Genomic DNA, 25489 nt, shown 5'->3' with positions numbered 1-25489 from the left:
GATCAATCTCTACTTTAAAGTTGTAGCTTCTTGAGGCTTCTTGACTATACTCTTCTAAAAACATGAAGGACAACTGAGATTTCAACTAGAGTTACAAAAACAGACATCACCTTCTTTGAAAGATAAAGCTAACTCTGCAAAAGAAAAGGCCTATTTGTCAAGCCTTTTGAGGGAGGGATCCAAGGATCAAGTCACGGATCTCCTCGCTGATGGCTCTGTCAAGAGCGGTTCTGCCATCAGCGTCCTTAACCGTGTAGTCAGCACCAGCTCTGAGAAGTTCTTCAATCTTAGGCTTGTCTCCTTCTGAGGCAGCCAGCATTAAAAGGATGTCGACAGGGTGAATATTTTGGTTGAGAAGAGCCTCCATCTTATCGTAGGTACCTTCAACCGCAAGCATCCCCATGTAGTTGAAATACTGCAAATCACCAGTAAAGTTAGCATCTCCTCTGTTTTCTTCACAAACGAGTTTATTGACAATTGCGTTTGCGTCTGAAAACGCTATCGTCAACTACTGTCTGCGATTCAACAACTTAGAAGTGAAAAGTGAAACCGACCTGCTCAACGTCGTCTCTGTCAAAATCGTCACGTGACTGGCTGCCATAGATTCCAGCATTCTCAGCATCGACTCCGTTCTTTCCGAACTTGAACCAGCAAGTGGCTCTAGACCCATTGGAGGGTCCGAGTCGGAGCCGGAGCTTCACAACCCGAGTTCCAAGAAACCGAGAGGGGAGCTTAAGTGACAAAGAAGAAGAAGAAGTGTTAGTGGTAGAAAAGAATAAGCTCGCACAAGGAGCTGTGCATGAAATGGAAGCCATGGCTGCCTCCAAGCTTCGTCCCGGATTTAAATTGATATCATCCCCTTGTTTACGTTTATTTGATAAGATTACTTGTTTTCTCATTGGTTAAATTTTCACCGTTGGATTGTTAGATATCTTGGAAAATCAAAAATCCTGTCTTTGGTGCAGAGGATCCGTTTCAAAGTTAAAATCACCAACTCTCTCAAGCAAAATGTCACAAGCCTACTAAATTATACAGCAATGTGTTTTAACAGAAAAGGAAGATGGTTACAATTAGCTTTCATTAGGATAAAGAAAATTACCCTTTTTCACATATATATGAACAGATTTTCACAGAGCCAATGAGACAAACAAAAATTCTCACGCACTCACTGCCTCGTTTTTACGTTTCAGTAGACATAACTTTTTACTAATTTCCTCTTATTTGCCAGCATACCAGTTCTGAGCACACTTAGCATCAACAGATAAGTCGACTGAGAGAATATTCTTGCCGTTGAACGGTTTACACATGCAGTTCACAACTATGTCTTTAGCAGTCTCCGCTGACTCACTAGGTCCTTCCAAAATTACTTCATCATGAACCTATGTAGCCCAAAAGGAACCATTTAGATAATCAATCATCTAAGCTCGTAGTTATGTAAAGAATCTGTGAGAAGTATTACTTGTAGAAGCAATTTCCAGCCAAGCTCTTTTAGACGTTGGTTTTTTGATATCTCGAGCATAGCGCACATAGCAACATCAGCGGCGCTTCCCTGTATTAATAGTGGTGATTGAGGTTTAGAGTCAATAGAGTTCAAGATGGTTAATATGTCAGCGCATACAAACCTGAACAGGAGTGTTGATTGCTGCTCGTTGGATATGGTTCTTTTGGGCACGTGAACTGTATACAGGAAATTTACGAGCCCTTCCCAACAAAGTGAGTACATACCCCTTTTGTATAGCTTCTTTCTTGCGTAGTTCTTGCCATTTGCGGACTTCTTGTCTGTCATTATACCAGAGATCAACTGTATCTTGAGCTTCTTCTCTTGAAACCTGAAAGGTGGATAAGAAGCTTCTGTAAGCTTATTATAATAAATCAAGCATGTTCATATCAATATTAATGGCTGACTTAATAGTACCTTCCAATCTCTAGAGAGGCCAACAGCAGTCTTACCATACGCAATCGAGAAGTTAAGCATCTTTGCTTTTCTTCTCTCAGAAGCGAAGGCATCCTAGATAAGTAAGAAAACATTTTTCCAGCTGTAAGAATTCAGGAACTAATAGAATTATTCTCTTAAGCTATACAAGCAAAATGAATAAAAAGACTAAGAAATCCAAGCTTTGGGATTTTCCAAAATCTCTGTTTCGAAAACATAAAACTAGGATTCACCTTCAATAATGGCACTGGTGGCTTCTCTTGTCCAGGTTGTGGATGCCATTCAAGGAGCACTTCACCATTTTCAACAGCTTCACGAATATGTGGATACATATTCATGGCTGTTCTTGAGTGGAAGTCTCCACCAGCTATGAAAGCTTCCATCATACTTTTGCAACGAGTAAGATGTGCCAAAATCCTAAGTTCCAGCTGAAGATAGAAAAACCGCCTCACAGTCAACACGTGAGCTCACTAGTTATTAAAAAAAAAAGTAGATATGTATAACTATAATTTCACCTGTCCATAATCGGCAACAATAAGTGAATTTCCAGGTGATGCTATGAAGGCCTGACGGATCTTGTACCGATCTTTCTCCAATGCAGGTTGGTTCTAGACAGAAAGAAAAAAATTAAACTTTACAAACAAATTTTTGATGTACTATGCTTCCAAGTAAAAATAAACATTGCGAATTTCAAATCTAAAGATGTACTAGCTCTTGATTCCACAACATTTTAAAATTTTACAAAAGGTTCATCAAAAGAGAAATTAGAGAAGCTTAGTTACTTGATCACATCTCCATTCAAGCTAACTATTAAATTAAGTTCAAGCCATGTACCTGCAAATTTGGCCTTCTAGCCGATAAGCGGCCAGTTTCAGTGTTAATATTCAGGGAGCAGTGGACACGACCATCTTTTCCGGACACATTACTTCCCTGTCATTCAGGAAAACCAATTCCATTAAAACATAACCTGAAAGGATATGCTAATGGAAACAATCCAGGGAAAATTGTTTTAAAAGAAAAACATACCTGCAACGGAAGAATAAAATTTGAAATTAAGGAATCAATGGAGCAAACTTCACATAGTGCGGCAATAGCATGGCAAGCCTCCTTTCCTGTTTCACCCCCTCCAAACGCATCAAATGCTGTTCCATAAGCAGATGTGTCTGATTCAACAGAGGTATCTGAGTGTTGTGTTTCTAAAATTTCATCTGGTAGCGAAACAAAATCATCATCTCCAGAGTTTTCTTCTAGAAAAGTATCTGAAATGCCATCCATATAGTCATATTCTGCAGAGACTTTCCCAGCTAAGGCTTTCAAGGTGTCTCCACTAACAGAGGGCCAGCCTGAGGCAGTGAACTTTTCAGTGGGTAAAGGATGGTCGCTAATCCTATGCAGTTTGATATTCCGGAATTTTGTGGCTTTCTTTTTTCCTTCTTCAATCACCTTATCAACATTGGGAACTTTGAATAGTTTTTCATATGGAAGATCCTCTTCATTACAACTGTAACAGAAATTAATAAAACTTAGTATCAGAAGTAAGCACTAAGAAACGAAATTATGAATTCCTGTTTGGCACCATAATCAGAAGAAAAGTCAATTCACAAACTCAATCTGAGAGCTGTGCATGTACTATCTTCACCAATTTTTCTGAGGAAAGAGTGTCATACACTTAGTTTTCTTTGAATAAAGTGATATGGTACACGTCAAATACCAAAATATCATGTTTCTTCCAAAGATAACTTCTATAAGGCAGCTCAAATCAAGACTTGCAAGAAGCATACCTGTTAGAAATGCCACCAAAAAAGAGTTGACGCAATTGCGTGTCACTGCCAACATTCATATGCTTCGCATCTGGACAATGTTTTGAAGCCCAATTCCGGAACCTTGAAACAGCAATTTCTTGTTCTGCTTTGGCTACAATCTCAATCTGCGCCAAATAATCCCTATCTACAAGCATTCCTTCCGCTTCCATTTTGGCAAGAAGTTCAGCAAAAGGTTGCCAATATTCATGGTAGAAATCAAACATGTTCTTTTTTGAAATTAGATTTCCATCAAGAAACCATTGCTTCACTTGCAGTTGTTTCTTCATGCTCTCATAGAGCTTAAGTGTGCTTATCGAATCCAACGCCGAGTAGGAAATCCAAGCTTCTCGATCCTCCTTTTGTAGCTCTTCAACAGGAGGAACAATAACCAATTTCCCCTCTGATCCATCTTTTTTCAGTTTTCCCTTTCCAAAAATCTTTTTCATAGATATTTTACCAAATAATTCTGCTTCCTCCTTTGTCTCAGTTCCCCCAAGAACTCTTGGGTCACTTGTAAGTGCTTCGAGCGAATAACCACCAGATGCCCGTCTAGATGAATCCCACAATCGTGCCATGTGCATTGTATCACCATGAAAACCAGAAAGCTTGATTCCATAATTTCTGATAATGTGGTTATCAAAACTGTAGTTATGCCATACCTAAAAGTAAAAGAAAAAGTCAAACTTATAAGCGTTGGTTTACTGATCACGAAAACATTTTCAATTGATTTACAAAATTAAAACAAAAATATGATTCAGAAGTCATTAGTGTCTTCAACTAAACAAAGGAGAGGCAAGGTGAAGAAAATAGCCAATCGATTTTTCAAGAAAACACACAACAGGAGAGAAAGCTAAATAAGATTCATAACACCAAATTATCCAGATGTCAATGAATAATGAAACACAGCAAATTGATTCTCATTTTAGCTCACTTTTTTTATTGATGAGTCTTCGAAAAATGGCTTAAACTCAGCCAAGATATCCCTTCCATTTTCGCCAAGGACATCTACCCAGATACATGATTTTCCATCTCCAAAATCTGCTTCTGATCCACAATATAAACTGAAACATATCATCTCCCCATGGTCTACAGGTGTTTCAGTCTTCACATCAATCCTGGAAACCTACATAATTGATTATCAGAATACAAGCAGTATTAAAAGAAGCGTCAAGAACATTAGCATTTCTAGGCCATGTGAACAACAATGTAATAGCAAACACATGACCACACACCTCTGTATCGCAAGCATGGACAAGATTTCTATATTCATTCATGAGCTTAGCCACAGTTTCCTTTGCAGTGTAAACATCATCGATAACAAGAACCCTCTTATATATTTTCTTCAGGTTTGCCCGGACTTTCGAAAGGTCGGTGCCTTTTTCCACCTTGGAAATGGTTGCTGACTTCTTATAGCTTGCATTGTCAAGAGACAACTCACTCTGAAGAGGTTTTTGTTTTCCATGTGCATCCTTATCTCCTTTCAGAGTCACGTCTGTTTTTCCCTCAACCTCAATATCCTTGCTTGGTAATGCTATGACTGGTCCTCTTATACTATTAGTTGGCATAAAGCCATTCAATTCTCTATCAAGCGTGGTAATATCACTTCCTGGCTTCAGCTTGTAATCAAAGTTCTGGCCGTTTCCATAAGATTGGACATCATCTATTTTGGGGACAAAGCCTTTGAAAGAATAACTGCCTTTACTAAAAGCATCATCCTGGTTGTTAGCATGTTCCTCATTTCTTCCTCTGAACTTATTGGCTTCCTCCCTCCAAGCACTTACAGTTCCAGCTTGTTTCACAGTTGGCGGAACCATTCTTGCCGTCTTAGATCCCAAATTAAGTTTCCACTCTCCACAAAACTCAACAGAGGACGACCGTTGATGACCCGAAAGCTGAAATCCATGGGAACCCCCACAATCAGTAGCAGTGGAATATCCGGAATTTCCATTGGTGATAGCTATTTTCCTGCAAATCATAAACACCAAAAATGGTATCAACACACAGAGAAACACCTTCAAGCTCAGATTAATAGCCAAACCACCTCTAACTTAAATACATTGCCCTGCTCAACCAAATAGGCTAATCAACAGCCGACGCCTAAATTACTTTTGACACTCGAGTATGAAACCTTCACAAGAACAAATTAGCCTCCTAAGTGAGAAACTGAAGAGTACCCAATACACAAATTGCTGACAAACACAAGTTTTACCTGCTTCTTCAACTACCAAAAAACGTGAATTATCACTATATACCCAACAAAACAGACTTACGAAACAGAGCAATTGGCAAATAAGTCAACAACTAAACTTCAGTAAGAGCACAAACATGAGAAAACAAATGGGTAAGCTGTAAAACCTGCAAATGATTCTACGGCGAGGCACAAGAAAAGAAAGAATTGAAGAAGAAACACGAGGACGACGCGTAACCCAGAAAGAGGAAGGAGAGAGGTGACGAAGAGAAACCCCCATGGCCGTGAGCGAAACTAATCTCCCCAGCTTGAAGGAATTGCTTCTTCCAGAGATAAAGAAAAGGGTTTATCGTGTCGATTTTGTCGTCTTTCACAAAGCTGAGCTGGTAGCCATTGCTCTATGACAAACCCTTAAACCCTTTACCCCATTTATCCTCTTAAATTAATTACCAAATTGTATAAAAAAGACATTTTTCCGAAAAAGTTGTGATTTTTTTTAAAAAAAATTCTTAACAAGGATGAGTAAAGAAAGTCTGAACCTTGTGAAATACAGATCTCATCAATTAATAGAACAATCTGCAAATCCGTAAAAATGGTCGAGGGGAACTCGAAAACTCTCTCATTTAATCTTCTTTGTCTTGGGTGAATTCCAAAAGTCCTCAAATCTCCTAAAAACCGATCATTTTAAAATTACAAAACCAAAAAAAAATGGCTCAAAGTTTGGATCTTTCGTCTTCTTCTTCTCCATCTTCTTCTGTTTTCATGGCTAAGTACTCGAGCGCAGTGACTACATCGCTCATCATTGGTCTCGTTGCTGCTTCCTCTTGAAGACACATTGCTGCTACTGCCAGCGCTTGATACAATCCTTTTATTGGATACTTTCCTTCAAGCAACGGATCCGCCATTAACGTGAACTTTCTCCTATCTTTGAACAGCGGACTCGCCTGCGCATTTTGGCAAAACCCAATTAAGTTAAACAATCAAGGGTTTGTTTGTCAGATTGAAATTGAACAACTTTTTGCATTATTATTATTACCCAAGTGACTAAGTTCTGTTCTTCAGTTGATTTTGTGGTGTCAATGACTCTTCTTCCTGTGATCATCTCCAAGAACACGACTCCGAAGCTGTACACATCGGATTTCACAGTGAGCTGTCCTGTGAGAGCATACTCCGGCGCACAATACCCGTATGTTCCCATCACTCTCGTTGACACATGAGTCTCTCCACCGGTCGGACCAACTTTAGCTAAACCGAAATCTGAAAGCTTTGGGTTGAATTCTTCGTCAAGCAATATGTTGGAGGCCTTGAAATCTCTGTAGATCACAGGAGGGTCAGCTGTTTCGTGTAGATACTCAAGCCCTCTCGCTGCTCCTGCTGCTATTTTCATTCTTGTGTCCCAATCCAACGGCTTCTTCTTGTTCCGCGTCAATTCTGAAGTAAATAGGTAAACTTTAGAATGTGTGGATGTGAAAGTACGTGGTTATTATGGTGTTTAGATTTATGTTACCTAGAAGATGATCCTCTAAAGAACCATTTTGCATATATTCGTAGACGAGAATCCGTTGATCGCCGTCTGCGCAGTATCCGACCAAATTGACAAGGTTTTGATGATGTAAGAGACTCAACATCATGACCTCCACAAGAAACTCTCTGTTCCCTTGGTAACCATTCCTGTCTAGCTGCTTAACCGCAACAACCTAAACACGAAAGAATCTGAATCAAACCGCTAAACAGAAAATGAAGGAGAGGTGGTGTTATTTAGGAGAATGCTGGTAGTAGAAGTACTTTCTCCGGGGTCTCTATGTGCCCTTTGTAAACCCTTCCAAATCCGCCTTCACCGAGCTGATTATCGGGGTTGAAGTTCTTGGTGGCGGCGCAGAGCTCTCTGAATGTAAAGATATGAGCACTAATGTTCCCTTTCCCGAGTTTTGCTATCTCCTCGGATATATATCTTCGCCTACTGCTATCTGCAGGTATGTGCAAATATGTCTCACTTCGTTTAGATAGAAAGCTTTTAGGGAATATTTTGAGAATGTATCTACATAATGAAAAAGGTAAAAACTGGAACCTGTTTTAAAAGAGATGTTGTCAAATGTAGTTATATTGTTCTTTGCATCAATGCAGTCTTTGATGCTTTGTCTCGATGATGATCGTCTGGTAAATCGTCTCTCCGACATACAACAGAGCAAGCAATTTATTTTCATTCTGTCTATATGTTTATATGTATCTTCCTGGACTATTACTACAAGAAGATGATTACTCGAAGTTCATGAATGTTCTTGTAAACTCGGAATCCAAAAGGGATCGAGATAATTCTCAGACAAACAGATTTCTTTCTTTCTTTGTAAGATGGCAGAAAGGTTTGCTGAGAAAATAAGAAAATAAGAAAAAAAAGGTTTGGCCTTTGAAGAAACCAAAAATGAATCTGGTCTCTTTTGGCCTCAAAAGAAGAAGGAACAAACAAAAATGAGAAATAATATTTGCTACTATGAATCAATCCTTCCCTTATGTTTGATTGTTTATTTTTATGATTTCTTTTTTCTTGAAAAGAGAGAGAGAGATGGTTGGTTAATTTTGGGTGAAGAATCCATTGGAAGAGACTTAAAATCAAATAAGCTAAATTTGGTTTTGTTGGATTAATAGATATGTTTATCCATTTCCATATTCCTATTAATAACCTCTTCTAAATTAGAAATTTTGGAAGAATGATATACTAAAACATTGTTGTTATTCATAGATTTACTTGCAGATGCTGCAATTCAAGTCAGTTACAAGGCACTTAAAACTAAACTGAAATAAAGAAGCTCACAAGAATAGCCATGGTTATAAATGCAAAGGGAACTTCTATTGTTTTTTCCTCTGACTTTGATGGCGCAGAAGCAGGAGGCTGACTTCTTACTTCAGGCAATGGTGGCTCCGTCACATCTGAGTCATTTAGAAATGGATATGGAGCTTTGGCCGGACCAAAAAACATTGGATTCCCGAAAGTTATGAGCTCACCGGTTCCAACCGGATTCAGTTTGCTGTAACACTGGTTCTCTGCAATCAAATATTATCTCAGATTTGTGCAAGGAAAGTTAAAAGAAGCAATACAGAGTTGATGAGACTTATTTTACTTCTGTATCTTGCAGTGGTTGCTGGGAAGTCAGTGATGATGCCATCAATCTTGATACCTTTCACAAAACAGTCTATCTCCAATGTTGGATCCGAGAAAAAGTCAAATGGCTGACTTATAAACTCGTTGCTAAATGTTTCTACGTAAACACGAAGCCCGCTATTTTTTAGCCTCTGAGTAACATCTGGCCCCTTTTTATGGATGACAAACCCATCATTAGTGGGAAAGACTGATTTCTTACTGATGACAACCGAGCCTGCGAAATTCTTGATATCTCTGATTGCGGAATCTTCTACATCACGGATGTTTTCATCGACTCTATAGACCAGCTCATCATGAAATATGTGCTTCTTCTCTTTAAACCTCATCAAGACAGACTTATCAGTAGATTGGATCAATATTTTTCTTGCACTTGTCTGGTTTTGTTGATTAGTAGCTCTCTTCAGTTCATCTAGCACAGCATCGACCACACTCATTCCTTGATGTTCCACTAAATAAGCTGCATTCTAAGAAAAGGAAGATGCTATATCAAGAAAACATTCATGTATTGTTTTTATAGACACACAAGATTTGCAGCATAACTCCCACCTCCACTTCTATCAAAATGCCTATGAGAGAGCTGTAACGGTTTGGAAGAAACAAGAACTCCGATAATGTAAGAAAACTTCCAGCGTTTTTGTTTCTTGGGTTTCTGAGTAAAGCAGAGGCGAGATAAGGATTCGAAATAGAGGCTGCAATAAAGGGTAAACAAAGCCAAACTTAGGTAGAAGTTCCATTAAGAGTCTTTATGTTGAATCTTGATTTTACTTCTTAGTTTTGTTCTTACGCTTCAAGGTTTGTATTTGAGACATGGTCAGGCTGAAAGTGTAGATCCCACTTCTCTGTTGAATCTCTGCAGCTACTGATGACAGATTTCTGAAGCTAGTTTCGATGACATTAGTGATGTTCATAAGATCAATGGAGCTCAGACAAAAGGGGATCTTGTCTTTAGACATCTGGACATTGCAATCAAGAATGTCAACCCCGTCGTCTGCAGCTCTCTGATACGCCAAGTCAGTACAGCCTGGGAAATATCCACTCGCTCCATTCTTCGAAATAATAGTTACCTTAGCTGCAAGACAAAACGGTTAAGTGCAATTATAAAATTTAGAAATCATATATAATATATATGGCTTTCTCTTGTACATTACCTTGATCCTCTGCTTTTTTGGTGTCCACATGAGAAAAGCAATCTTGAAAAGAAAACAAGAATCATAGCTGAAGTTATATGCAATGCAATCCAATTCACTGGGAAGAGAGATACAAAAAGAGTTATTTTTTACTTACTGATGGCTCGGTATGGAGTCACCGGGAAGTCTGATAGGAAACCATCAACAGAGAAGTTTCCATTGTCAATGAAAGATAAATACTCAGCCGTCGGATCATAGCTGTAGTTATAAGCAATAACAAAATCATTGGCAAACTCCGAGGCGAAAACTTGTAAACCTTCTTTATGAGCATCTGTGACAAGCGACGTGTGGGGTTGCAGGTAAAGATATGAATCTACGGGCCATATGTAAGATTTTGGAACAAGAATTCCAGACGAAAACGTTCTTATATAACTTAGATTCTTGGAAAGAGAGCCGTAAGATTGGTTGGTGAAAGGTTCTATTTGGTCTTGGTTCAGAAATCTAAAGATGAGTTTTGTCACAGTCCGCTTGGCACTGTTCTTCATGCTCTTCAAGAAAGTGATCTCAGGAGAAGATATGAATTTGAATCTCACACGCTTTGATATAGAGACAACAAAGTTTCTCATATTCATATTGTGTTGCGAGTAGAAAGCACTGTCCTATAAGTGTAGAAACGATAAGCAGAGGAAGAAGATTGCTTATGATCATATGGAAAAGACATTGAGTGAATAAAAGAGTATATCGCTACATTATACCTGGACGTTCAACCAGAGGCCTGAAGCTGCCGTTTCTGCTACGTCATTAATAGTACATATCGGGTAAGCATCATCGAATATATTTGATCTTGATGGAACACTCTGGGCACCTATTGAGGGGCAAAAACTAGAGTTACAATCAGAAACGTTGAACTGAAACATTTTCAGAGTTGTTAATTTCAAAAGATTGGAACATTTTTTAAGCTTTACTCGAAAGAAGAGGGTTCAAAGAAACAAGAGACTTACATCCCACACGAGAGAGTTCTTTCTTTGTAAAATCAATAGAAAAACTTTCTTTGTAATTTGGGTAAACGTTCATGACATTAGAACCATTGTCAAGATTCAGATTTGGAAAGCAGATTCCAACACCATCCTTTGTTAGTTGAAGATCACACCAGAGTGTTACGTCAGTTGAAGTTGTAATACTCGCCAACTGATATGCTTGAATACTGGAATCTGGAAATATACCAGAGAATCCGCCTCGAGCAATCACAACCGGAGGCTTCCCTGCCGAAAACACATCAAGAAACTGTAAGAACATTTGAAAAGAGAAATCATGTGTAGAAAAAGTGAGAGAACTCTGACTCTAACCACTCAATGTTTGCCAAGAGCTTGATAAAGCAGTCTGTAAAATGAAGAACTTGATCAGAACCAGAAAGACCACTCTAGTGCATGCCATGGTAGTGGAGAGCTTTCAGTGCTTCTTTTTACTTTCTTTTGCTGAAGATGGAATGAAGAATAAGTGAATAATTGAACCAATGAGCTGTTTAGCAATAGTCTACACAAACTACCACGCCCGTATGGTAGATTTAGCTTAAAACGTAATCAGATTCTGCAGTGGCATTAATTGCAAATTTTCTACATTTGTGACAATAATGTCAGTATTTTGAGAATGGGGAAAAAAAGAACTTATCTTAGCTGTCACCTGCTTAAGTAAAAGATTACTAGCATGAAAAATTATTTCCAAAGAGCACATTGGGTCTCCATAACATTTCTAGCATGAGAAAAAACAAGTTTTCTAAAACTATGGGTCACCTCCACTGATGGACCTTTAGCTTAAGTTTCCATTTGCATCAGGGCACAGCCTTTTCTCCAACTTCTGCAAAAGAATCATCATCACATAGCTTGGTTCCGGTTTCTGTATTTTTGCAAAAGAGTCTTGCCTTAATCACTGCAGTCATGAATCAATTGTATTCTTTAAGGAGAGATCAAACACAGTTCAAGATTTTGTTGTAATGGCACAAGGTGCAAAGAAGTTTTGAGGATCAACTTCCATATGGGTCATTTTCCAGTTTATTTTCAGATATGCTCATCCTCAGACCCCAAGTGTGTATCAAAACGTCAGATATCTTCATATATAATATGGCTCAACAGTCAACACAGTTTGTGGTTAACAAAAACACGATGACAAGAAACTCATATCAGAAACACATAAGACCATGTGCAATTCTTATGACTAATACAAGCTATTAAGGTGTTATAACAGCAGCATTGTCAACACCATAGAGATTTCTAATCGACAAATTTAACAACAGCGAGTATCATCTGCATCCACGAAAAAACCAGAGTTGCATAACCATCATTCAGCTTTTGATGGGAATTTATTGCCACCAGTCGCAATCTTGTACACGTAGAAACAGGTCATGAGAGCACTACAATACAGATATGGTTCTAAGGTTAAGTCAATGGAGTAAAAAAACTCAAAATACCAAATCTTAGATGCAAACAAAGATAGATAGCCTAGCCAGCGTTTCACAGAAGGACGGGAGAATATAAGAAATTACCTGATCCCAGCAACCAAACCAGGCGGCATAACCTTTCCAGTCAGCAAGTAACGTTGTCCCATGACTAGTGTGAGAGCAGCTGCTATAACTGTATCAGAAAAAAAGAAACATTCAGATAAGTTTCAGTCACTGAAGATTCTTAAATAGGAAAACGCAAATAGATTTTTGTGAGCTAGATTATCTAACGTTGGTGCTGTGTCAATCAATGGCAAGGACACTAATTAAAAGCAGGAATCTACTCAACTACAACATCTTACAACTCAAACAATACACCCCCCTTCAATTATTAACCTTGTAGTTGTTGTAACCAAATTACACAGCATATTTCTCTAAAGCGACACTATGAGTAGAAAAGACTAGCAAACCAATTCAAATACTGCTTCATCCAAACACAACAAAATTAAAAATGTTGCCTTTCATTTTTGGTTAGCAAGTCCAGCATCATCATCGCACAAATCAGATCATCATATAACCAGATTACTAATTCAGATCCAGATCACTAGATAACATCCTCCTTAAACTATATAACTTATTTATCAACTCTCAAAGCTAATTCCTTGATCCAAAAACAGTTAACCATAAAAACAGAAAAACATAAAAACCCAGATCGCAGAAAAGGAAAGAAATTTGAAACACCTGTCTGGAGAACCATAGCGATATACGAATTCTTCTTCTTCTCAAAAGCTTTGAGACTGATATAACCAGCGAGAATGAGTAATAACCCAGTGCCTGCACCGCCGGCGAATGACGTAATACTTCCTTTCTTCATAAACCCGATAAATCCTCCGCCGATGAGAATCATCCCGTACGGGATAGTGAAGCAAAAATCATGCATTTCTCTCCAACTGGGCTTTCGATTTAATTTTATTTTTCCGGCGATCGTAATTCCGAATTGATCTGAAAGAGACGATCGATGGGTTTGATTGATGATTTATGAGAAAGGGTGTGTGGTGAGCGCGTGGAAATGGTCAGCCTTTTTATTTCGTCAACGGTCTTCAGACAACTAATCCCCCACTTACGGTCCATCACTTTATGGCCTAATTGTGATTAATTATTCGTTATCTCATAACTTTATCATAGATTAATGTGATGAACGAATGTTTCAGTATTGCGTTTAGTATAATGACAGTTGTTGTACCTAATGTTTCACAAGTAAAGAATTTTTCAACATTGTCTTGTTTTGTTTTTGTATGACACATTCATTGAACCATAAAAAAAGGTTGCGACTTGTGTGTTTCTACATCTTTTGAAGAATTTTAAATGTTTTTGATTATAAAACGTACTAGTATTATGGTATCTAATTAATGGGAAAACAACAGAGTACAAGTTTACAAAATTGCAAAAGTTGGAACTATGATTTTCTATGGAGTTGCTAACAAGCTTGTAGCTTTCTATATATACTTAACTTAATGGACTATTTTACTGCAAATCTCACTTTATGGATATATTATATAATCAAGGTTCCAAGAGCATTTTCCTGAGTTCTTCAGTCCTTTTCTTCAAACATCCCGAGTTCGCAAGAGAGTTTAACCAAACCTCATCGGACCTTGTTGGCTCGTCATCATCGTTCCTATGCCAGGTCCAAAGCGCATGGCTTGAATTCACCATCTGAAGCTCCCCATGTCCAAAGCTTGCTTCTCTGAATACTGACCACTCTGGAGACGGATCTTTGTACCTGAAAGCGAAGAACCATGATCCCTTTTAAGATAAAACTATCAACTACTTTCATCATATAACAAGGGCACTCCAAGTGTGATTAATTAGTTTCATGTAGATAGTATGTTGAATTAGCTCAAGAATCTCAGACACTAAGATGACTATGGACACATCAGAGGCATCATTTTAACTTGTATAACATTGAAAAAATGAAATTTGATAAAGCATTAAGTAATCAGTTTGAGGAAATTACTTGCTAGCCAACCCTTCTCTGTTTCCTCCATCACCAATGGTTATGTGTACAGCACCACATGGATCTGATTTACCATTGTTGACACGTTTCTGTTGAACAGCACAATAAACCAATTAATATCATAGCTGACATATATTTTGTTTCTCATGACTCATAAACCAAAGCTAACACAAATTTTGAGCATACCGTGCGTTCATAAGCATGGACATGACCAGTAAATACAATATCAACACCGCTTGCATAAAGCAAAGGCTCCATTTCAGCCATCATGTCATCACCTTCATGCTGATGGGCATTGTTACTGTTATACCATGGTACATGGAAGAGAACTATTAGCCACGGAGTTCTTTCTCGGTCCACCTTTGCAAGGTCAGCCTACACAAGTCATAGATAACACCAAAATTAAGTCTCAGAAGTGAAAAAGAATCTGCTGATGATACCAACAAAGCAATGGCAGCTGAAGCTAGAATCTACCAAGAAAACCATGTCAAAGTTTCATAGTTTACCGACTCTTTCTATTAAAATGTTCATTTTATGAACACGAACTGCTTAAAGGATGATAAGTAGGAATGATCACCTTTAACCAACTGTATTGATCTGAGTACCGATCGAAATCTGTGTATGATCCAAGCATGATGGCATGGACACCCGCAACCTCAAAAGAATAATAAAGATTTGAATTCGATCCACTTTCCTCATACGGCATCTTCCACCTCGAGTTGAAAGATACAAATTCATCCACTATAAAGGGAATACTCTCTTTCTCATGGTTTCCTTGTGTAACCATCCACGGCCTTACACTTGCCAAAGGCTGAACCAGCTCCCCGAACGAGTCCCACTTGTGCTGCATATAGTCAGCGTAAGAAAGATCCCCAGGAAGTAGATGCACAGCGTATTTGCATTGATCGATATGATCTAGAGTCGACTTGGTCCAACCGGTCTGCCCAAGATCCCCAGCCACAGCAAAAGTAATCGGGAACTGAGCTGGAGGTGTTTTCAGATGGAACTCAGGCCCTTCTCCGCCACAACGGTAATAATAAACAGTGTCTGCTTCCAATGGCCCGATTACGGTGTGATGTATCTTCCCTGACCTGTACAGTATGTAGCTGTAGGAGGTGCTTTCACCTTGACCAAGATACGAGTATTTCCCTGGCGATGTTCCATATTCAACAAAGGAAGGAGACGATTTGTCACTCGTAACCCAAGTCACTCGCATGTGTTTATCTCCAGCCAATGAGATATGCACCTGCAAGCATGAATCTCAGTATAATAAACAAGACAAAACAGATATGAAAACAGAACCTAATACCTATGATGATGTTCAATATCAATTGAATCATGCACTACATAGCTATAATATCACTCAAACATCAATCTTCCTTCAGAATGAAACAACAGATATAAAAATTCATCTCCACTGATAGAAATAATAATTTTAGGAATTGTGTCCAAAGTAGAATAAATTACAAATTGTAGGAGCAAAACTACAGAGTAATCAGATTCATTATCCATTTGAAAATGGGATCCTCAAGAGTAAGTATTAACCGAAAAAATGGGATTTTTCGGATAAAACAAACAGAGACACACATGCAGAAGAAGAATAGACAGAGATCAGACCATAAAAACATGATATATGTTTGGATACGGATCAAATCAGGAAAAATAAAAACAGAGGAGCCTCTAAGGGAAGTCTCTAAATTGGTACCTGCTCGGGTTGAGAAGAGGACTTTTGTTTCCATGGAAACTGCAAGGTTTCGCGAGGTTTAGGCCGAACGTAATCATCTGCCGCCACAGAAGCGACGATAATAAACAGAGACAATGTAAGAAGCAGCAGCGACCTCTCCCACTTTTCCATATCTAAGAGAGAGCTCTTTCTTTTTTCTTTTGAGATTCAGTGGGAAAAAAGGAATCTTATTATAGCTAAGAGCGGGGTTGCCACGTCGATTACCATATTGTCCTTGCTTAAATCTCGTGTGAATGCGTTGATTTTTATTTCAGACTGGATAAAATCGGTACTTTGGTCTGTTGTCTTGTCCAATTCCAATGTAATTAACTTTTCTTGTCTTGCCCCCAAAAACCTTTTTTTTTTATTTGTCTTGTAGTTTGTGATATGGCTGATATTCTCTACTTTCATTGTTTTTCTTCCTTTTGCGAAATATCAAAGTATATAGTTTGAATGGTAGGATTAGGATACTTCAATAAGAAAATTAAATGTTTGAAATCGTGAAAGTAAAATAACCAAAATTAAAGAAAAAGAAAAAGAGGTAAATGATATAAAAATGGAAAGTAAAAGAAAAAGCAAAAAAGAAACGGTAAATAGGGATGGTGACCAAATAATAACAAAACGGAGGAAAAATCCTTAGCTTACACGCAAAGAAGATAAAACAAAAATAAATGACCAAGTTAATGTCGACCAACAAAAAACAATAATGATACAGTATAACGCAATAACACACATTACATTATTTTTTTATTTTTTTAAACCTACAAAAAAATGATAATGGATACGTTTCTTTTTTGGTTCCTTTCTATTTTATTTTTATAAATACGTTTAAAACATCTTTACTTCACTTTATAAAAAAAAACAACGATGGTCCACTTATCTCCTCTTATTTTTTTTTTGGTACACTTATCTCCTTAATATGTAAGAGGTGTAAATTTTTTTTTTATAAAGTGAAAATACTAGTAAAATATATTATGAATTATGTAGCTTTTAAATGCACGGTTGATAATAGAGTAGATGGACGTTGTTAACAAACCGCTCAACCAGATTACATTATGGGCTCGCTTTTCTAACGGCCCATTTATGATACCGTTCTTATAAAAAAATTAAATGGAAAAAGTTAAATATTATCAGCGAGTCCGCATTGAAACTTTTAAAAATCATGATTTGCGCTCGAGGCGGGGAAATTTCACGAAATCTCAAGCTTCTTTGGTACACCAACGCGCCAATTCCATGTCTTTGAAGACTCTTCCTCTCCCTCTCCCTCTTCCTCTCCAATCCCTAATTCATTCTCATGGATTCAATTGAGCCGCCGTCGTTTTCGCTAGGGTTTGATCTTGATGCTGCATCGGATCCCCAATCTGATTCCCATCAGAACCCTAGCCCCTCCGGCGACCAGTTAATTGGGGACGAGCCTGAGCCGGGACTTACGGTCCCAGATTCTGATCAGGAGCTTGATCCAGCTTATGTAAGCCCTGTTCTCAAGCGGTTGCGACGGGGGATTAATCCAAACAAGTGTCCTGCTAAAGATGATAGGGGCGTGGCCAGTGACTTGTTAGGTTGCAGGGAGGATCGGGATGATGACATCGAGGAGTTCTCTTCTCCAGAGGATTCTTCTCACACGGGTAATGTTACATTCTGAGCTTTTGCTTTCTCTTTTCGAATTATGGGTCTTACTTAACTGCTATAATTGAATCGAGCATTGTTAGATTTGAGCTAGTTACCCTGGAAACTTAGGCTTCTTTGAATCGGAGATACATTGATACTGAAACACCTTCCTAGTTAATCATAAAGAACTAAAAACTAAGTATTTAGGAAGTTGACGCAAACCCTCTTCTGCGTAGATATCAGGATCAGGCTGATGTGGCTCAAAGATAAAAACTTAATTGCAGTTTGTGACACTAGTAGGTTGAGTGGGTTTGGAGTCTTCAGACTGAGAATTCGGTATTTACAAGGACACTAATTTAAATTGAATAAGCTTCATTTCGCTCAAACTGGTTTCTTTTGGATTGCTTTAGTGGAGAGGCTTAACATTATTCTACCGAGTCCTTGTAATACTTTAAAGTCTTCATATTTTGTTGGTTTCATGAATCATCTGATATAAAAACTTGTGTTGCTACATGCAGACGCACCTGCCTCAACAAGGAGTCATTTTTCTAGTTGCAGCTCAAGGGTGCCACTCCATGGTACAGGAGTCTTGTCTAATCAGCCTTCTATCTCTCGGGGGAAAAGAAAGCAGTCGGATGTTCCAGCATCTGCTGGCTCTGGGATTAGTTCTATTGCATCGTTGTTCCAGAGGTCAGCTCGTAGTCCTCTGCGAAGGTTCCAGCTACTAGATTCAGATTCTGAAGATGACCATCCATCCACCAGCAGAGATTTAAGCGGCGTAACTAAAGCAACTAATTCATCCTCAAAGGATAACCTATCTGTCGCTAGTAAATCAAAGAGAAAGGAACCTGGATCTATCCCCTGTATTAAAGATCTGTGGAAAGATTTTTCGCCGGCAATTTCCAAGATTCAAACACCAGCTTTGGATGATGTTTGTCAGGACTATTTTAGCTCCATCAAGACGACTAGCACAGCTCAGAAACAAAGCAGCGCAGTGGCAAGTAGTAGCAATAGTGGATATCATAACTTGACTGGTTTTCAGCAAACTGGGCAATTCTTGGATTTATCCCACCCTTCTCCTCCATCTCATCGTTTCTTCTTGCATAGTGATCCAAGGATCCGGAATCTTGCTCGACAGCGGTTACCAAACTTCTTGCCCCTGGGAATAGTCAATGATAGGGAGAGCCAGCGAGAGGTGTTCCTTGTTGATTATATGTAGGTTATCCTAATCCCTTTCTCATTTTGATACTTGTAGTCTTCTGCTTTCTGGGCAGTTGACATATCTTTTGAGTGCCATTGCAGGAATCAATTTGGCAGCAAAGGAAGTTCGAAAACTGAAGCCTCTAGCAGCAAAAGCTGCAGAAGAGGGCAAGCAAAGTCAAAGGTTTCAAAGGGCCAAGAGAGCACACACACTTCTGAAGGCTGGTTAAATCCTAAAACGAGATCTGCAGCTCCAAAGGATGCTGGGAAAAGGCGTGTATCAGCTAACAGTGGCTCTGCAGGTCATTGGTTCACATCCGCAGAAGGAAGGAAGGTAGGTTTATGTTTCCACAATTAAGAAAAACTATACATAGAAATGTGTATGTTACTGGAATGAATGTGTAAAACACACACGCGCACACGTGTTTTGAAGTATGGGAACTATTTGTTACAAAACACAGAGAGACAAGGAACGTCTGAAACTTTGGATCTCTGATTTTTCTTGCTCTTGTAGGTTTATATCTCTAAATCCGGACAGGAGTTTTCAGGTCAAAGTGCATATAGATGTTACAAAAAGGTCAGTTATCTACTTGAGCTGCTTGATACCATCTGATAATGTTAGGCATAAAACCTTCTTCTCTGTGAACTAATTCCACTGAGCTTTATTGTCCACAGGAGACCGGAGGCGGAGGCGGGTTTAAGAAGTCGAAAAAGAAACGACAGCCAAAGAAGAAGGCGAGGAGTTGAAGAAAGGAAGGCATTGTTTCCTTCTGAGAACTCAGGTAGGATACTGGGAACTCAAACTCTCTTTCACATATCTATACGTTGTCTTAGTTTAACATTACTGGAACCAACAACTTCATCAGAAAACGTGTGTTCGTTAGGAAGACTTAGTGGTCCATGATCACATTAGCAACGTGTTTCGATTTCAGTCTTAAAAAAAGAAACGTATTTTAATTGTTTAGCACACCGCCATTGACTCCTTCCTATTTTTTTTTATCTCCACCTCTGATATATGAATCTTGGAGTTTTCTCTCTATAAATCAGACAACAATGTATACAAATGCAGAGAACCTGGAAAACCCAAGTGTCTGTTATCAGAAAGTTTCATCTCTAGAATCAGAAACTGATGGGTTTCTTCTCTAATATATTCAGCTGTTTCGCGAAGGACTCCTCTGAATCTAGAGACTACATCTGCGACGGTGGTGTTTGTGTTCTACGAAGATCCAAGACCCCAAAACTTCAAAAGGGTTAATACATTTACTTAAGTTGTTGAAGCTTTGTAAATCGTTTCCTTTTGATAAATTTGTATTATTACTTTTTTGCAATTTTGTAAAGATGCAAATTGAAATAGATTCACGGTTTAGCACAGATTTGTATATCCAAGAATTTTATTTGTTATCCAATGCAGTCCAAAATTATCATTGACTATAAAGTTAAAAATTTGATGCATGACAGTACTGTAACAACAAACCTCAATAAATTATTTTGGTAAACCGAAGACTCGCTTTTAACCGGAAGAAAAAAAAAAAACATGTCGTTCGTAGTTGCAGAGTAGTATAATCCAATCAGTCAATGGAGAAGCTGCGGAAGGTGGTGAACGAAATCGCCTACACGCGAGATCATAGTAAATCCCCTGCTCTTCACCGCTCTCTCGTTCCTATCCTCAAACTCGCTTCTTCTCTATACGGAGTCGCTCTCCACATTCGCCGCTCTCTCTACCGCCTCTCATTGTTACAGAAACACCGGTGAGTTTTCTCACTCTACCAATTGAATGATATGGTTTGATCGACTTGATAAGAACATCCTGGGTGGGTTATGAAGATTACCGGTTCCGGTGATCAGCGTTGGGAATCTGAGCTGGGGAGGTAATGGGAAGACGCCAATGGTGGAATACATTTCTCAATTCCTCGTTGATTCTGGAGTTTCACCTCTTATCCTCACTCGTGTAATCTCTCCTTTCTTCTAATTGTGTTATATTACTTTTGAGTTTGGAATTTGTTTGGAAACGTATTCAAATGTAGTAAACTATTCAACATTGGATATTGGAGTGTTTGCTTGTGACACTACTGTATTTTGCCATCAACTTGTAAGTTCAAATACTTCACTGCAGGGTTATGCTGGTGGAGATGAAGCCAAAATGCTTGAAAGACATCTTCGAGGTGGACCGGCAAAGATTGGGGTTGGTGCAAACCGGGCATCTACTGCCGCTTGGTTTTTCAAAAAGTATGGCTGTGTAGATCCCTCTAGTATAAGGACATTCTTTGATCAATCCTTTCTCCATGAAAGAGCAGAAGCCATGACCATTTCGAAGAAAATTGGAGCAGTAATTCTAGATGATGGGATGCAGGTATATTCAAAACTGCAGCTTTATTAGCAAAAAGGAATCTGAGATTTTCAACTTCTTTGTGGTTGTCTACTGCACTTTCCAAGACTTGCTCTCTTCTTTGGTAGATAGCATTGGAGTTTGTCTCGTGATCTCGAGATTGTGATGCTTAACGGGATAGATCCATGGGGAAATGGTCATTTAGTTCCCCTTGGTCCCTTACGAGAACCTCTTGTAGCCCTTGAGCGGGCAGATATTGTTGTAGTACACCACGTAGACTTGGTGTGTTGACAACTCTGTTTCCGTTTTCCTTACTTCCTCTTCTTTTGGTGATGATGATTATTGAGGTTTGTTGTTTTCGATCATTCAGATAACTAAACAAAGCCTCAGAGATATTGAGAACACGATACGAGGATTCAAAAAATCGATCCTGATTTTTTATTCCAACATGGTCCCCAAATGCTTGATCAATGTTAAAAATGCTAGGTCACATGTGGCTTTAGAAGCATTGCGCTGTGCCTCTGTGCTATGTGTTTCCGCAATTGGATCTGCTGAAGCATTTGTCAAGAGCATCGAGATGGTAAGTTGTTTGTGCTAATCTGTTGTTTCATGTTCACTGGATTTTGTTAAAAAGATTCATATTTTGCAATGTTAGGTTTCTAACTAGTGGGTTATACGATTGACAGACAGGAGCACGTTGTGTTGATAGACTTGACTTCAGTGATCATCATTTATTTGAAGCACGGGTACTATGCTATTTTCACAGCTATTTTATCTGTTATTTCCCTATTTCTTTTAGTGCCATAAACGTGGATACATACACATATTCTTTTTACTCAAATCAAATTGGCTTTGATCAATAATTCAATATCATAATGAAAAATGCAGGATGTCGAAACTATGAGGAAGAGAGCAAAAGGACTAGAGCAAAAATCTAATTCCATGCCTATCATTGTGGTAACTGAAAAGGTGAAGACAAGTTTCTGTTTCTTGTTGTTACTTGCAAACATTATAAGTTTCAAGTCCAGAGACATAAATCTAACTCACGTTTTATTTTCTTTTTGGGAAATTAGGATTATGATAGGGACCCGGACATCCTCAAATGTCTGGACTCATACACAGTCTTGGTTCTATGCTCTGAGTTGCAAATAACTCCTTTTATAGGAACTGATGGGGATAGCTTTAAATCTACACTTACGAGAGTTCTAGCTGCTAAGTTTTGTGTTTCTAATTAGATACTAGGTTTATCGTACTGCATTTTGTTGTTGTGGATCATTACTCTTTAGGAATCTGATGATGTATTTAGTTTAGAAGAAATTATACTTTAAGTAAGTGAAAAAAACGAAAAGACCTTGAATGCTTGATCTGAAGACGGTATGTTGTTAAGGTTTAGTTTGTCGATGTTATTGCTTTTAAAGGCGTCCAACATGATGGACTATAACCATGGAAACTACTATACTAAAGTGATTCCTTAGGATTCAACTCCTGAAGCATGTCAACAACTTTGGAACCTACCCAACATTGAGATTCCCTTTTTATCAAATGCGTGCATGAAGCAGTTTGGGATCTTGATCAAACCAGCGCTGCAGCCGCTACAGGAAAATTTTCCATTTTATTTTACATTTTTATAATTACAAATGTAGTTGATCTAATACTATTATGGTATTTGAATATCTCAAGCGATCAAAACATATTGGTAATAAATTGTTGGAATAAATAGTACCAGCTTGATGATGTCTACACCACCAGCCTGAGGTTAATGCCGATCTTTGGTTTTTGGTCTTTAACAAAAAAGAAAGCAAGTACTCAACTATTCAAGGTATACATGTTCATTAGGTTACTACTAAACATGTATGTGTCCAAAAGTAACTAAGGTCTTGTTCCTGACTCAACAATAACCAGTTTGATGTTTGGTTTTGCTGAGTGTGTTGTCAAAATTCTTTTTTCGATTGTAGGTATGTGGATGGATACCCGCACAAACATGCACATTTTCTAACCCTTTTACTCATTTTTACTTTGAACGGTTAAAAATATAGTACCTTTGGTGGTAGGATCTTAGTTATATACAAGTCATAGAGGTTTAGGATTAGTTCTAACAAATCAAGGATTAACTCTCTTGGTAACGAATCAAGGATTATCTCTCTTACAAAACCAAAAACGAAACCAGAGCACATAATTTTAAACTTTTGACAAAGAAGTTTCAAACATATTGGTAATTGGTTTAAAACAAAGAAGCTCACCACAAAGCAAAGGTAGCGCAAATGGACTAATAAATAATGGGATTCTTCTTTTTCCGTTTGCCTCCTGGTTTGAGGAGCACTGAGCTTGGAACATATGAACAGCCAAGTGGGCAATTAGATCTTTCTGAACTTTCTCCGAGATCCACTTGTCTGAAATACCCATCCTCTCCAATGATATAAGCTGTGTTGCGGGGATTCCTCACCTTGCCTTTATCTCGATCTTTATCGTTATCAAAAACCACCACCAATTTCTTCTCTTGGTCAATAAAAAAACTCCCCTTTGTAACTGCAAACTGTAAACCAGTGAGTGGTTCCATATCCACTGCTAAAAACAACTTGCTCCATGAAACCACATGAGGCTCAATCTTAGTCGTGACCCAAATCTCCATATGTAAGTTGTCCCAACGCTGAAATAAAACAGCAAGTTGCTCTTCTCTAACACTAGAGAGACTCACGGTATCTTCCTCAAAAGAGCGAAACGGCAGACCAAGACGTGGTCCAAACCTCTCTCTTGTAAAATCAAAACAGATCAAAAAATCCTGCATCTATACCAATTCTTGATACTTGTGTACACCAAACCAATAAGTATTTCCTTTGAGAGACACGCCACGTGCATAATATTGTAGATACCAGTCACAAGTGACATCAAGAACCCTCCATGAATTAGAGTTTAACTCGTAGATTTCGTACTTAGCAACACTTTCAAATTCAACAGATCTCAAAATCTTATAGCTTCGGCATGACTTGCTATTCTGGTATCCAATAGCATACCTATACATGTGCGGACGTTGGTGAAGTCTTCTGGGCTTGACCCACAAAGTTTGACCCCAATACGGATTCCAAACAACGAGCCTAGTGAAGCCCTTTGTGATGCATAAGACTAAACCGTCGCAGTGATAAACTCCAGATATCTCGACTTGATTCGGATCGTCTAGGCTAGTAAGCTTACCTTGATGGTTTATAGGTCGGTCAACGCCCTTGTGGAGACTGAGATTCGTCAAATAAACCTTGAAATCTATCACCATGACCACCGTAAACTCCCTTACTGCTGCAGCTTTTGCTTGAGCAAGGTGTTTCCTTGTAAAGCTCCCATCTTTAGATAAAGTGTTCCACGTTTTGCAAGCAGCTCGGAAGCCTCTCAGAGATGTCATCGGAAGCCTAGCCAGCACCTCTTCTGCCATATCCCTTGGAAGATCCAACATTGAAGGTAACTCCTCCTTCTTCTTCTTCTTCTTCTTCGTCGCTGATCTATCTTGACCAAGTTGCTTCTTTGTAAAGCTCCGCTCTTTGGATAAAGTATTCCCCTTTTTGCAAGCTGATCGCGATGTCACCGGAAGCCTAGCGAAGACCTCCTCTGCCAAATCCTTACGAAGATCCGACATCATCTTCAACTCTTTCAAATTTCGACCAAACAAAAATAATTTAAAGCTTCAAGAATAAACACTCTCTGCGGCTGATTTGTTCCGCCAAACAATTTAATTTGATTTTTTGAAGACGCAAAAGAAGAAGAAACCCTCGATTGATTGAAGGTGGTAGGCCTATTGTGGGCTTTAGAACCTAATGGGCTATAAATGTGGACCAATACATCTTTTAGCGGTGGTGGTAGTTTTTTCAAAATGTAAAATATACATTATTTTTCATATAAACAAAAATATTTTTAAAGAAAAATTTAAAATGTAAAACGATACTTTCCATACGACCATACGTTTTATTTTCTTTAAGATTCAGATTTGATTT

The 25489-nt window shown here is 38.5% G+C and overlaps 9 protein-coding genes across 10 annotated transcripts; 2 read left to right on the top strand and 7 right to left on the bottom strand.

Moving 5' to 3' along the window:
- Positions 1 to 10: 10 nt before the first annotated feature.
- LOC17893949 (protein LHCP TRANSLOCATION DEFECT) lies at positions 11 to 884 on the bottom strand. The gene is made up of 2 exons (XM_006298528.2): positions 555 to 884; positions 11 to 415 (listed from the first exon to the last, which is right to left on the bottom strand). Exons 1-2 carry the CDS (start codon positions 813 to 815, stop codon positions 158 to 160), a joined length of 519 nt encoding a protein of 172 aa, XP_006298590.2. The 5' UTR covers positions 816 to 884; the 3' UTR covers positions 11 to 157.
- Positions 885 to 999: 115 nt separating this feature from the next.
- On the bottom strand, positions 1000 to 6295 carry LOC17890671 (DNA polymerase I B, chloroplastic/mitochondrial). Its single transcript, XM_006296725.2, has 12 exons — positions 6091 to 6295; positions 4968 to 5700; positions 4667 to 4858; positions 3715 to 4394; positions 2960 to 3434; positions 2768 to 2863; positions 2449 to 2541; positions 2167 to 2361; positions 1916 to 2008; positions 1623 to 1829; positions 1460 to 1549; positions 1000 to 1379 (listed from the first exon to the last, which is right to left on the bottom strand). Exons 1-12 carry the CDS (start codon positions 6201 to 6203, stop codon positions 1218 to 1220), a joined length of 3129 nt encoding a protein of 1042 aa, XP_006296787.1. The 5' UTR covers positions 6204 to 6295; the 3' UTR covers positions 1000 to 1217.
- Positions 6296 to 6385: 90 nt separating this feature from the next.
- LOC17891456 (probable serine/threonine-protein kinase PBL23) lies at positions 6386 to 8153 on the bottom strand. Its single transcript, XM_023785803.1, has 5 exons — positions 7992 to 8153; positions 7709 to 7890; positions 7431 to 7620; positions 6960 to 7354; positions 6386 to 6867 (listed from the first exon to the last, which is right to left on the bottom strand). Exons 1-5 carry the CDS (start codon positions 8125 to 8127, stop codon positions 6637 to 6639), a joined length of 1134 nt encoding a protein of 377 aa, XP_023641571.1. The 5' UTR covers positions 8128 to 8153; the 3' UTR covers positions 6386 to 6636.
- A 481-nt stretch (positions 8154 to 8634) lies between these two features.
- On the bottom strand, positions 8635 to 12208 carry LOC17892709 (glycerophosphodiester phosphodiesterase GDPDL5). The gene is made up of 10 exons (XM_006297000.2): positions 11998 to 12208; positions 11554 to 11682; positions 11209 to 11469; positions 10963 to 11072; positions 10365 to 10866; positions 10229 to 10270; positions 9865 to 10149; positions 9627 to 9769; positions 9040 to 9544; positions 8635 to 8962 (listed from the first exon to the last, which is right to left on the bottom strand). Exons 2-10 carry the CDS (start codon positions 11639 to 11641, stop codon positions 8709 to 8711), a joined length of 2190 nt encoding a protein of 729 aa, XP_006297062.1. The 5' UTR covers positions 11642 to 11682; positions 11998 to 12208; the 3' UTR covers positions 8635 to 8708.
- Positions 12209 to 12293: 85 nt separating this feature from the next.
- Positions 12294 to 13699, bottom strand: LOC17891548 (protein FATTY ACID EXPORT 6). Its single transcript, XM_006298774.2, has 3 exons — positions 13383 to 13699; positions 12747 to 12834; positions 12294 to 12614 (listed from the first exon to the last, which is right to left on the bottom strand). Exons 1-3 carry the CDS (start codon positions 13579 to 13581, stop codon positions 12542 to 12544), a joined length of 360 nt encoding a protein of 119 aa, XP_006298836.1. The 5' UTR covers positions 13582 to 13699; the 3' UTR covers positions 12294 to 12541.
- Positions 13700 to 14009: 310 nt separating this feature from the next.
- On the bottom strand, positions 14010 to 16552 carry LOC17892078 (purple acid phosphatase 18). The gene is made up of 5 exons (XM_006297636.2): positions 16361 to 16552; positions 15233 to 15901; positions 14842 to 15030; positions 14656 to 14744; positions 14010 to 14421 (listed from the first exon to the last, which is right to left on the bottom strand). Exons 1-5 carry the CDS (start codon positions 16508 to 16510, stop codon positions 14202 to 14204), a joined length of 1317 nt encoding a protein of 438 aa, XP_006297698.1. The 5' UTR covers positions 16511 to 16552; the 3' UTR covers positions 14010 to 14201.
- Positions 16553 to 17534: 982 nt separating this feature from the next.
- LOC17893849 lies at positions 17535 to 20587 on the top strand. Of its 2 annotated transcripts, none has more exons than XM_006297561.2 (6): positions 17535 to 18003; positions 18505 to 19201; positions 19289 to 19520; positions 19701 to 19763; positions 19862 to 19968; positions 20342 to 20587. In XM_006297561.2, exons 1-5 carry the CDS (start codon positions 17673 to 17675, stop codon positions 19931 to 19933), a joined length of 1395 nt encoding a protein of 464 aa, XP_006297623.1. In that variant the 5' UTR covers positions 17535 to 17672; the 3' UTR covers positions 19934 to 19968; positions 20342 to 20587. The 2 variants fall into 2 exon arrangements, with proteins under 2 accessions (XP_006297623.1, XP_006297622.1); XM_006297560.2 differs by having other exon boundaries at positions 20256 to 20587.
- A 106-nt stretch (positions 20588 to 20693) lies between these two features.
- On the top strand, positions 20694 to 22938 carry LOC17893901 (probable tetraacyldisaccharide 4'-kinase, mitochondrial). Its single transcript, XM_006297778.2, has 8 exons — positions 20694 to 20934; positions 21011 to 21134; positions 21300 to 21536; positions 21645 to 21794; positions 21883 to 22092; positions 22199 to 22258; positions 22401 to 22481; positions 22586 to 22938. Exons 1-8 carry the CDS (start codon positions 20762 to 20764, stop codon positions 22745 to 22747), a joined length of 1197 nt encoding a protein of 398 aa, XP_006297840.1. The 5' UTR covers positions 20694 to 20761; the 3' UTR covers positions 22748 to 22938.
- Positions 22939 to 23617: 679 nt separating this feature from the next.
- Positions 23618 to 25225, bottom strand: LOC17891043 (putative F-box protein At3g17620). The gene is given in 1 exon segment (XM_023785802.1): positions 23618 to 25225. A coding segment is annotated over 1 exon segment (1359 nt). The 5' UTR covers positions 25138 to 25225; the 3' UTR covers positions 23618 to 23778.
- Between the last annotated feature and the right edge of the window lie 264 nt (positions 25226 to 25489).

The sequence above is a fragment of the Capsella rubella genome, unplaced genomic scaffold, assembly GCF_000375325.1.
Source record: "Capsella rubella cultivar Monte Gargano unplaced genomic scaffold, Caprub1_0 scaffold_3, whole genome shotgun sequence".
NCBI classification, from domain to species: Eukaryota; Viridiplantae; Streptophyta; class Magnoliopsida; order Brassicales; family Brassicaceae; genus Capsella; species Capsella rubella.
Note: the sequence above shows the minus strand (reverse complement) of the source record. Positions and strands in the feature narration are given on the sequence as shown.

Excerpts from the sequence above, each read along its gene's own strand:
- LOC17893949 (XM_006298528.2), bottom strand. The coding sequence starts at position 815 with ATGGCTTCCATTTCATGCACAGCTCCTTGTGCGAGCTTATTCTTTTCT. Across the intron at positions 416-554 it reads ACAGAGACGACGTTGAGCAG|TATTTCAACTACATGGGGAT; the intron begins GTCGGTTTCACT and ends GGTGATTTGCAG.
- LOC17890671 (XM_006296725.2), bottom strand. The coding sequence starts at position 6,203 with ATGGGGGTTTCTCTTCGTCACCTCTCTCCTTCCTCTTTCTGGGTTACG. Across the intron at positions 4,395-4,666 it reads AAGACTCATCAATAAAAAAA|GTATGGCATAACTACAGTTT; the intron begins GTGAGCTAAAAT and ends TTTTACTTTTAG. Across the intron at positions 2,362-2,448 it reads TTGTTGCCGATTATGGACAG|CTGGAACTTAGGATTTTGGC; the intron begins GTGAAATTATAG and ends TTCTATCTTCAG.
- LOC17891456 (XM_023785803.1), bottom strand. The coding sequence starts at position 8,127 with ATGAAAATAAATTGCTTGCTCTGTTGTATGTCGGAGAGACGATTTACC. Across the intron at positions 7,355-7,430 it reads TTTAGAGGATCATCTTCTAG|AATTGACGCGGAACAAGAAG; the intron begins GTAACATAAATC and ends TATTTACTTCAG. Across the intron at positions 6,868-6,959 it reads AACAGAACTTAGTCACTTGG|GCGAGTCCGCTGTTCAAAGA; the intron begins GTAATAATAATA and ends CAAAATGCGCAG.
- LOC17892709 (XM_006297000.2), bottom strand. The coding sequence starts at position 11,641 with ATGGCATGCACTAGAGTGGTCTTTCTGGTTCTGATCAAGTTCTTCATT. Across the intron at positions 11,073-11,208 it reads AGAACTCTCTCGTGTGGGAT|GTGCCCAGAGTGTTCCATCA; the intron begins GTAAGTCTCTTG and ends GCCCCTCAATAG. Across the intron at positions 10,271-10,364 it reads GACTCCATACCGAGCCATCA|ATTGCTTTTCTCATGTGGAC; the intron begins GTAAGTAAAAAA and ends TTTCTTTTCAAG.
- LOC17891548 (XM_006298774.2), bottom strand. The coding sequence starts at position 13,581 with ATGCATGATTTTTGCTTCACTATCCCGTACGGGATGATTCTCATCGGC. Across the intron at positions 12,835-13,382 it reads CGCTATGGTTCTCCAGACAG|TTATAGCAGCTGCTCTCACA; the intron begins GTGTTTCAAATT and ends TTTCTGATACAG. Across the intron at positions 12,615-12,746 it reads GGTTTGGTTGCTGGGATCAG|TGCTCTCATGACCTGTTTCT; the intron begins GTAATTTCTTAT and ends TCTGTATTGTAG.
- LOC17892078 (XM_006297636.2), bottom strand. The coding sequence starts at position 16,510 with ATGGAAAAGTGGGAGAGGTCGCTGCTGCTTCTTACATTGTCTCTGTTT. Across the intron at positions 15,031-15,232 it reads ATCAATACAGTTGGTTAAAG|GCTGACCTTGCAAAGGTGGA; the intron begins GTGATCATTCCT and ends TGACTTGTGTAG. Across the intron at positions 14,422-14,655 it reads AGAGAAGGGTTGGCTAGCAA|GTACAAAGATCCGTCTCCAG; the intron begins GTAATTTCCTCA and ends CTTCGCTTTCAG.
- LOC17893849 (XM_006297561.2), top strand. The coding sequence starts at position 17,673 with ATGGATTCAATTGAGCCGCCGTCGTTTTCGCTAGGGTTTGATCTTGAT. Across the intron at positions 19,521-19,700 it reads CATCCGCAGAAGGAAGGAAG|GTTTATATCTCTAAATCCGG; the intron begins GTAGGTTTATGT and ends TTGCTCTTGTAG. Across the intron at positions 19,764-19,861 it reads CATATAGATGTTACAAAAAG|GAGACCGGAGGCGGAGGCGG; the intron begins GTCAGTTATCTA and ends TATTGTCCACAG.
- LOC17893901 (XM_006297778.2), top strand. The coding sequence starts at position 20,762 with ATGGAGAAGCTGCGGAAGGTGGTGAACGAAATCGCCTACACGCGAGAT. Across the intron at positions 21,795-21,882 it reads TAGTACACCACGTAGACTTG|ATAACTAAACAAAGCCTCAG; the intron begins GTGTGTTGACAA and ends TCGATCATTCAG. Across the intron at positions 22,093-22,198 it reads TTGTCAAGAGCATCGAGATG|ACAGGAGCACGTTGTGTTGA; the intron begins GTAAGTTGTTTG and ends TACGATTGACAG.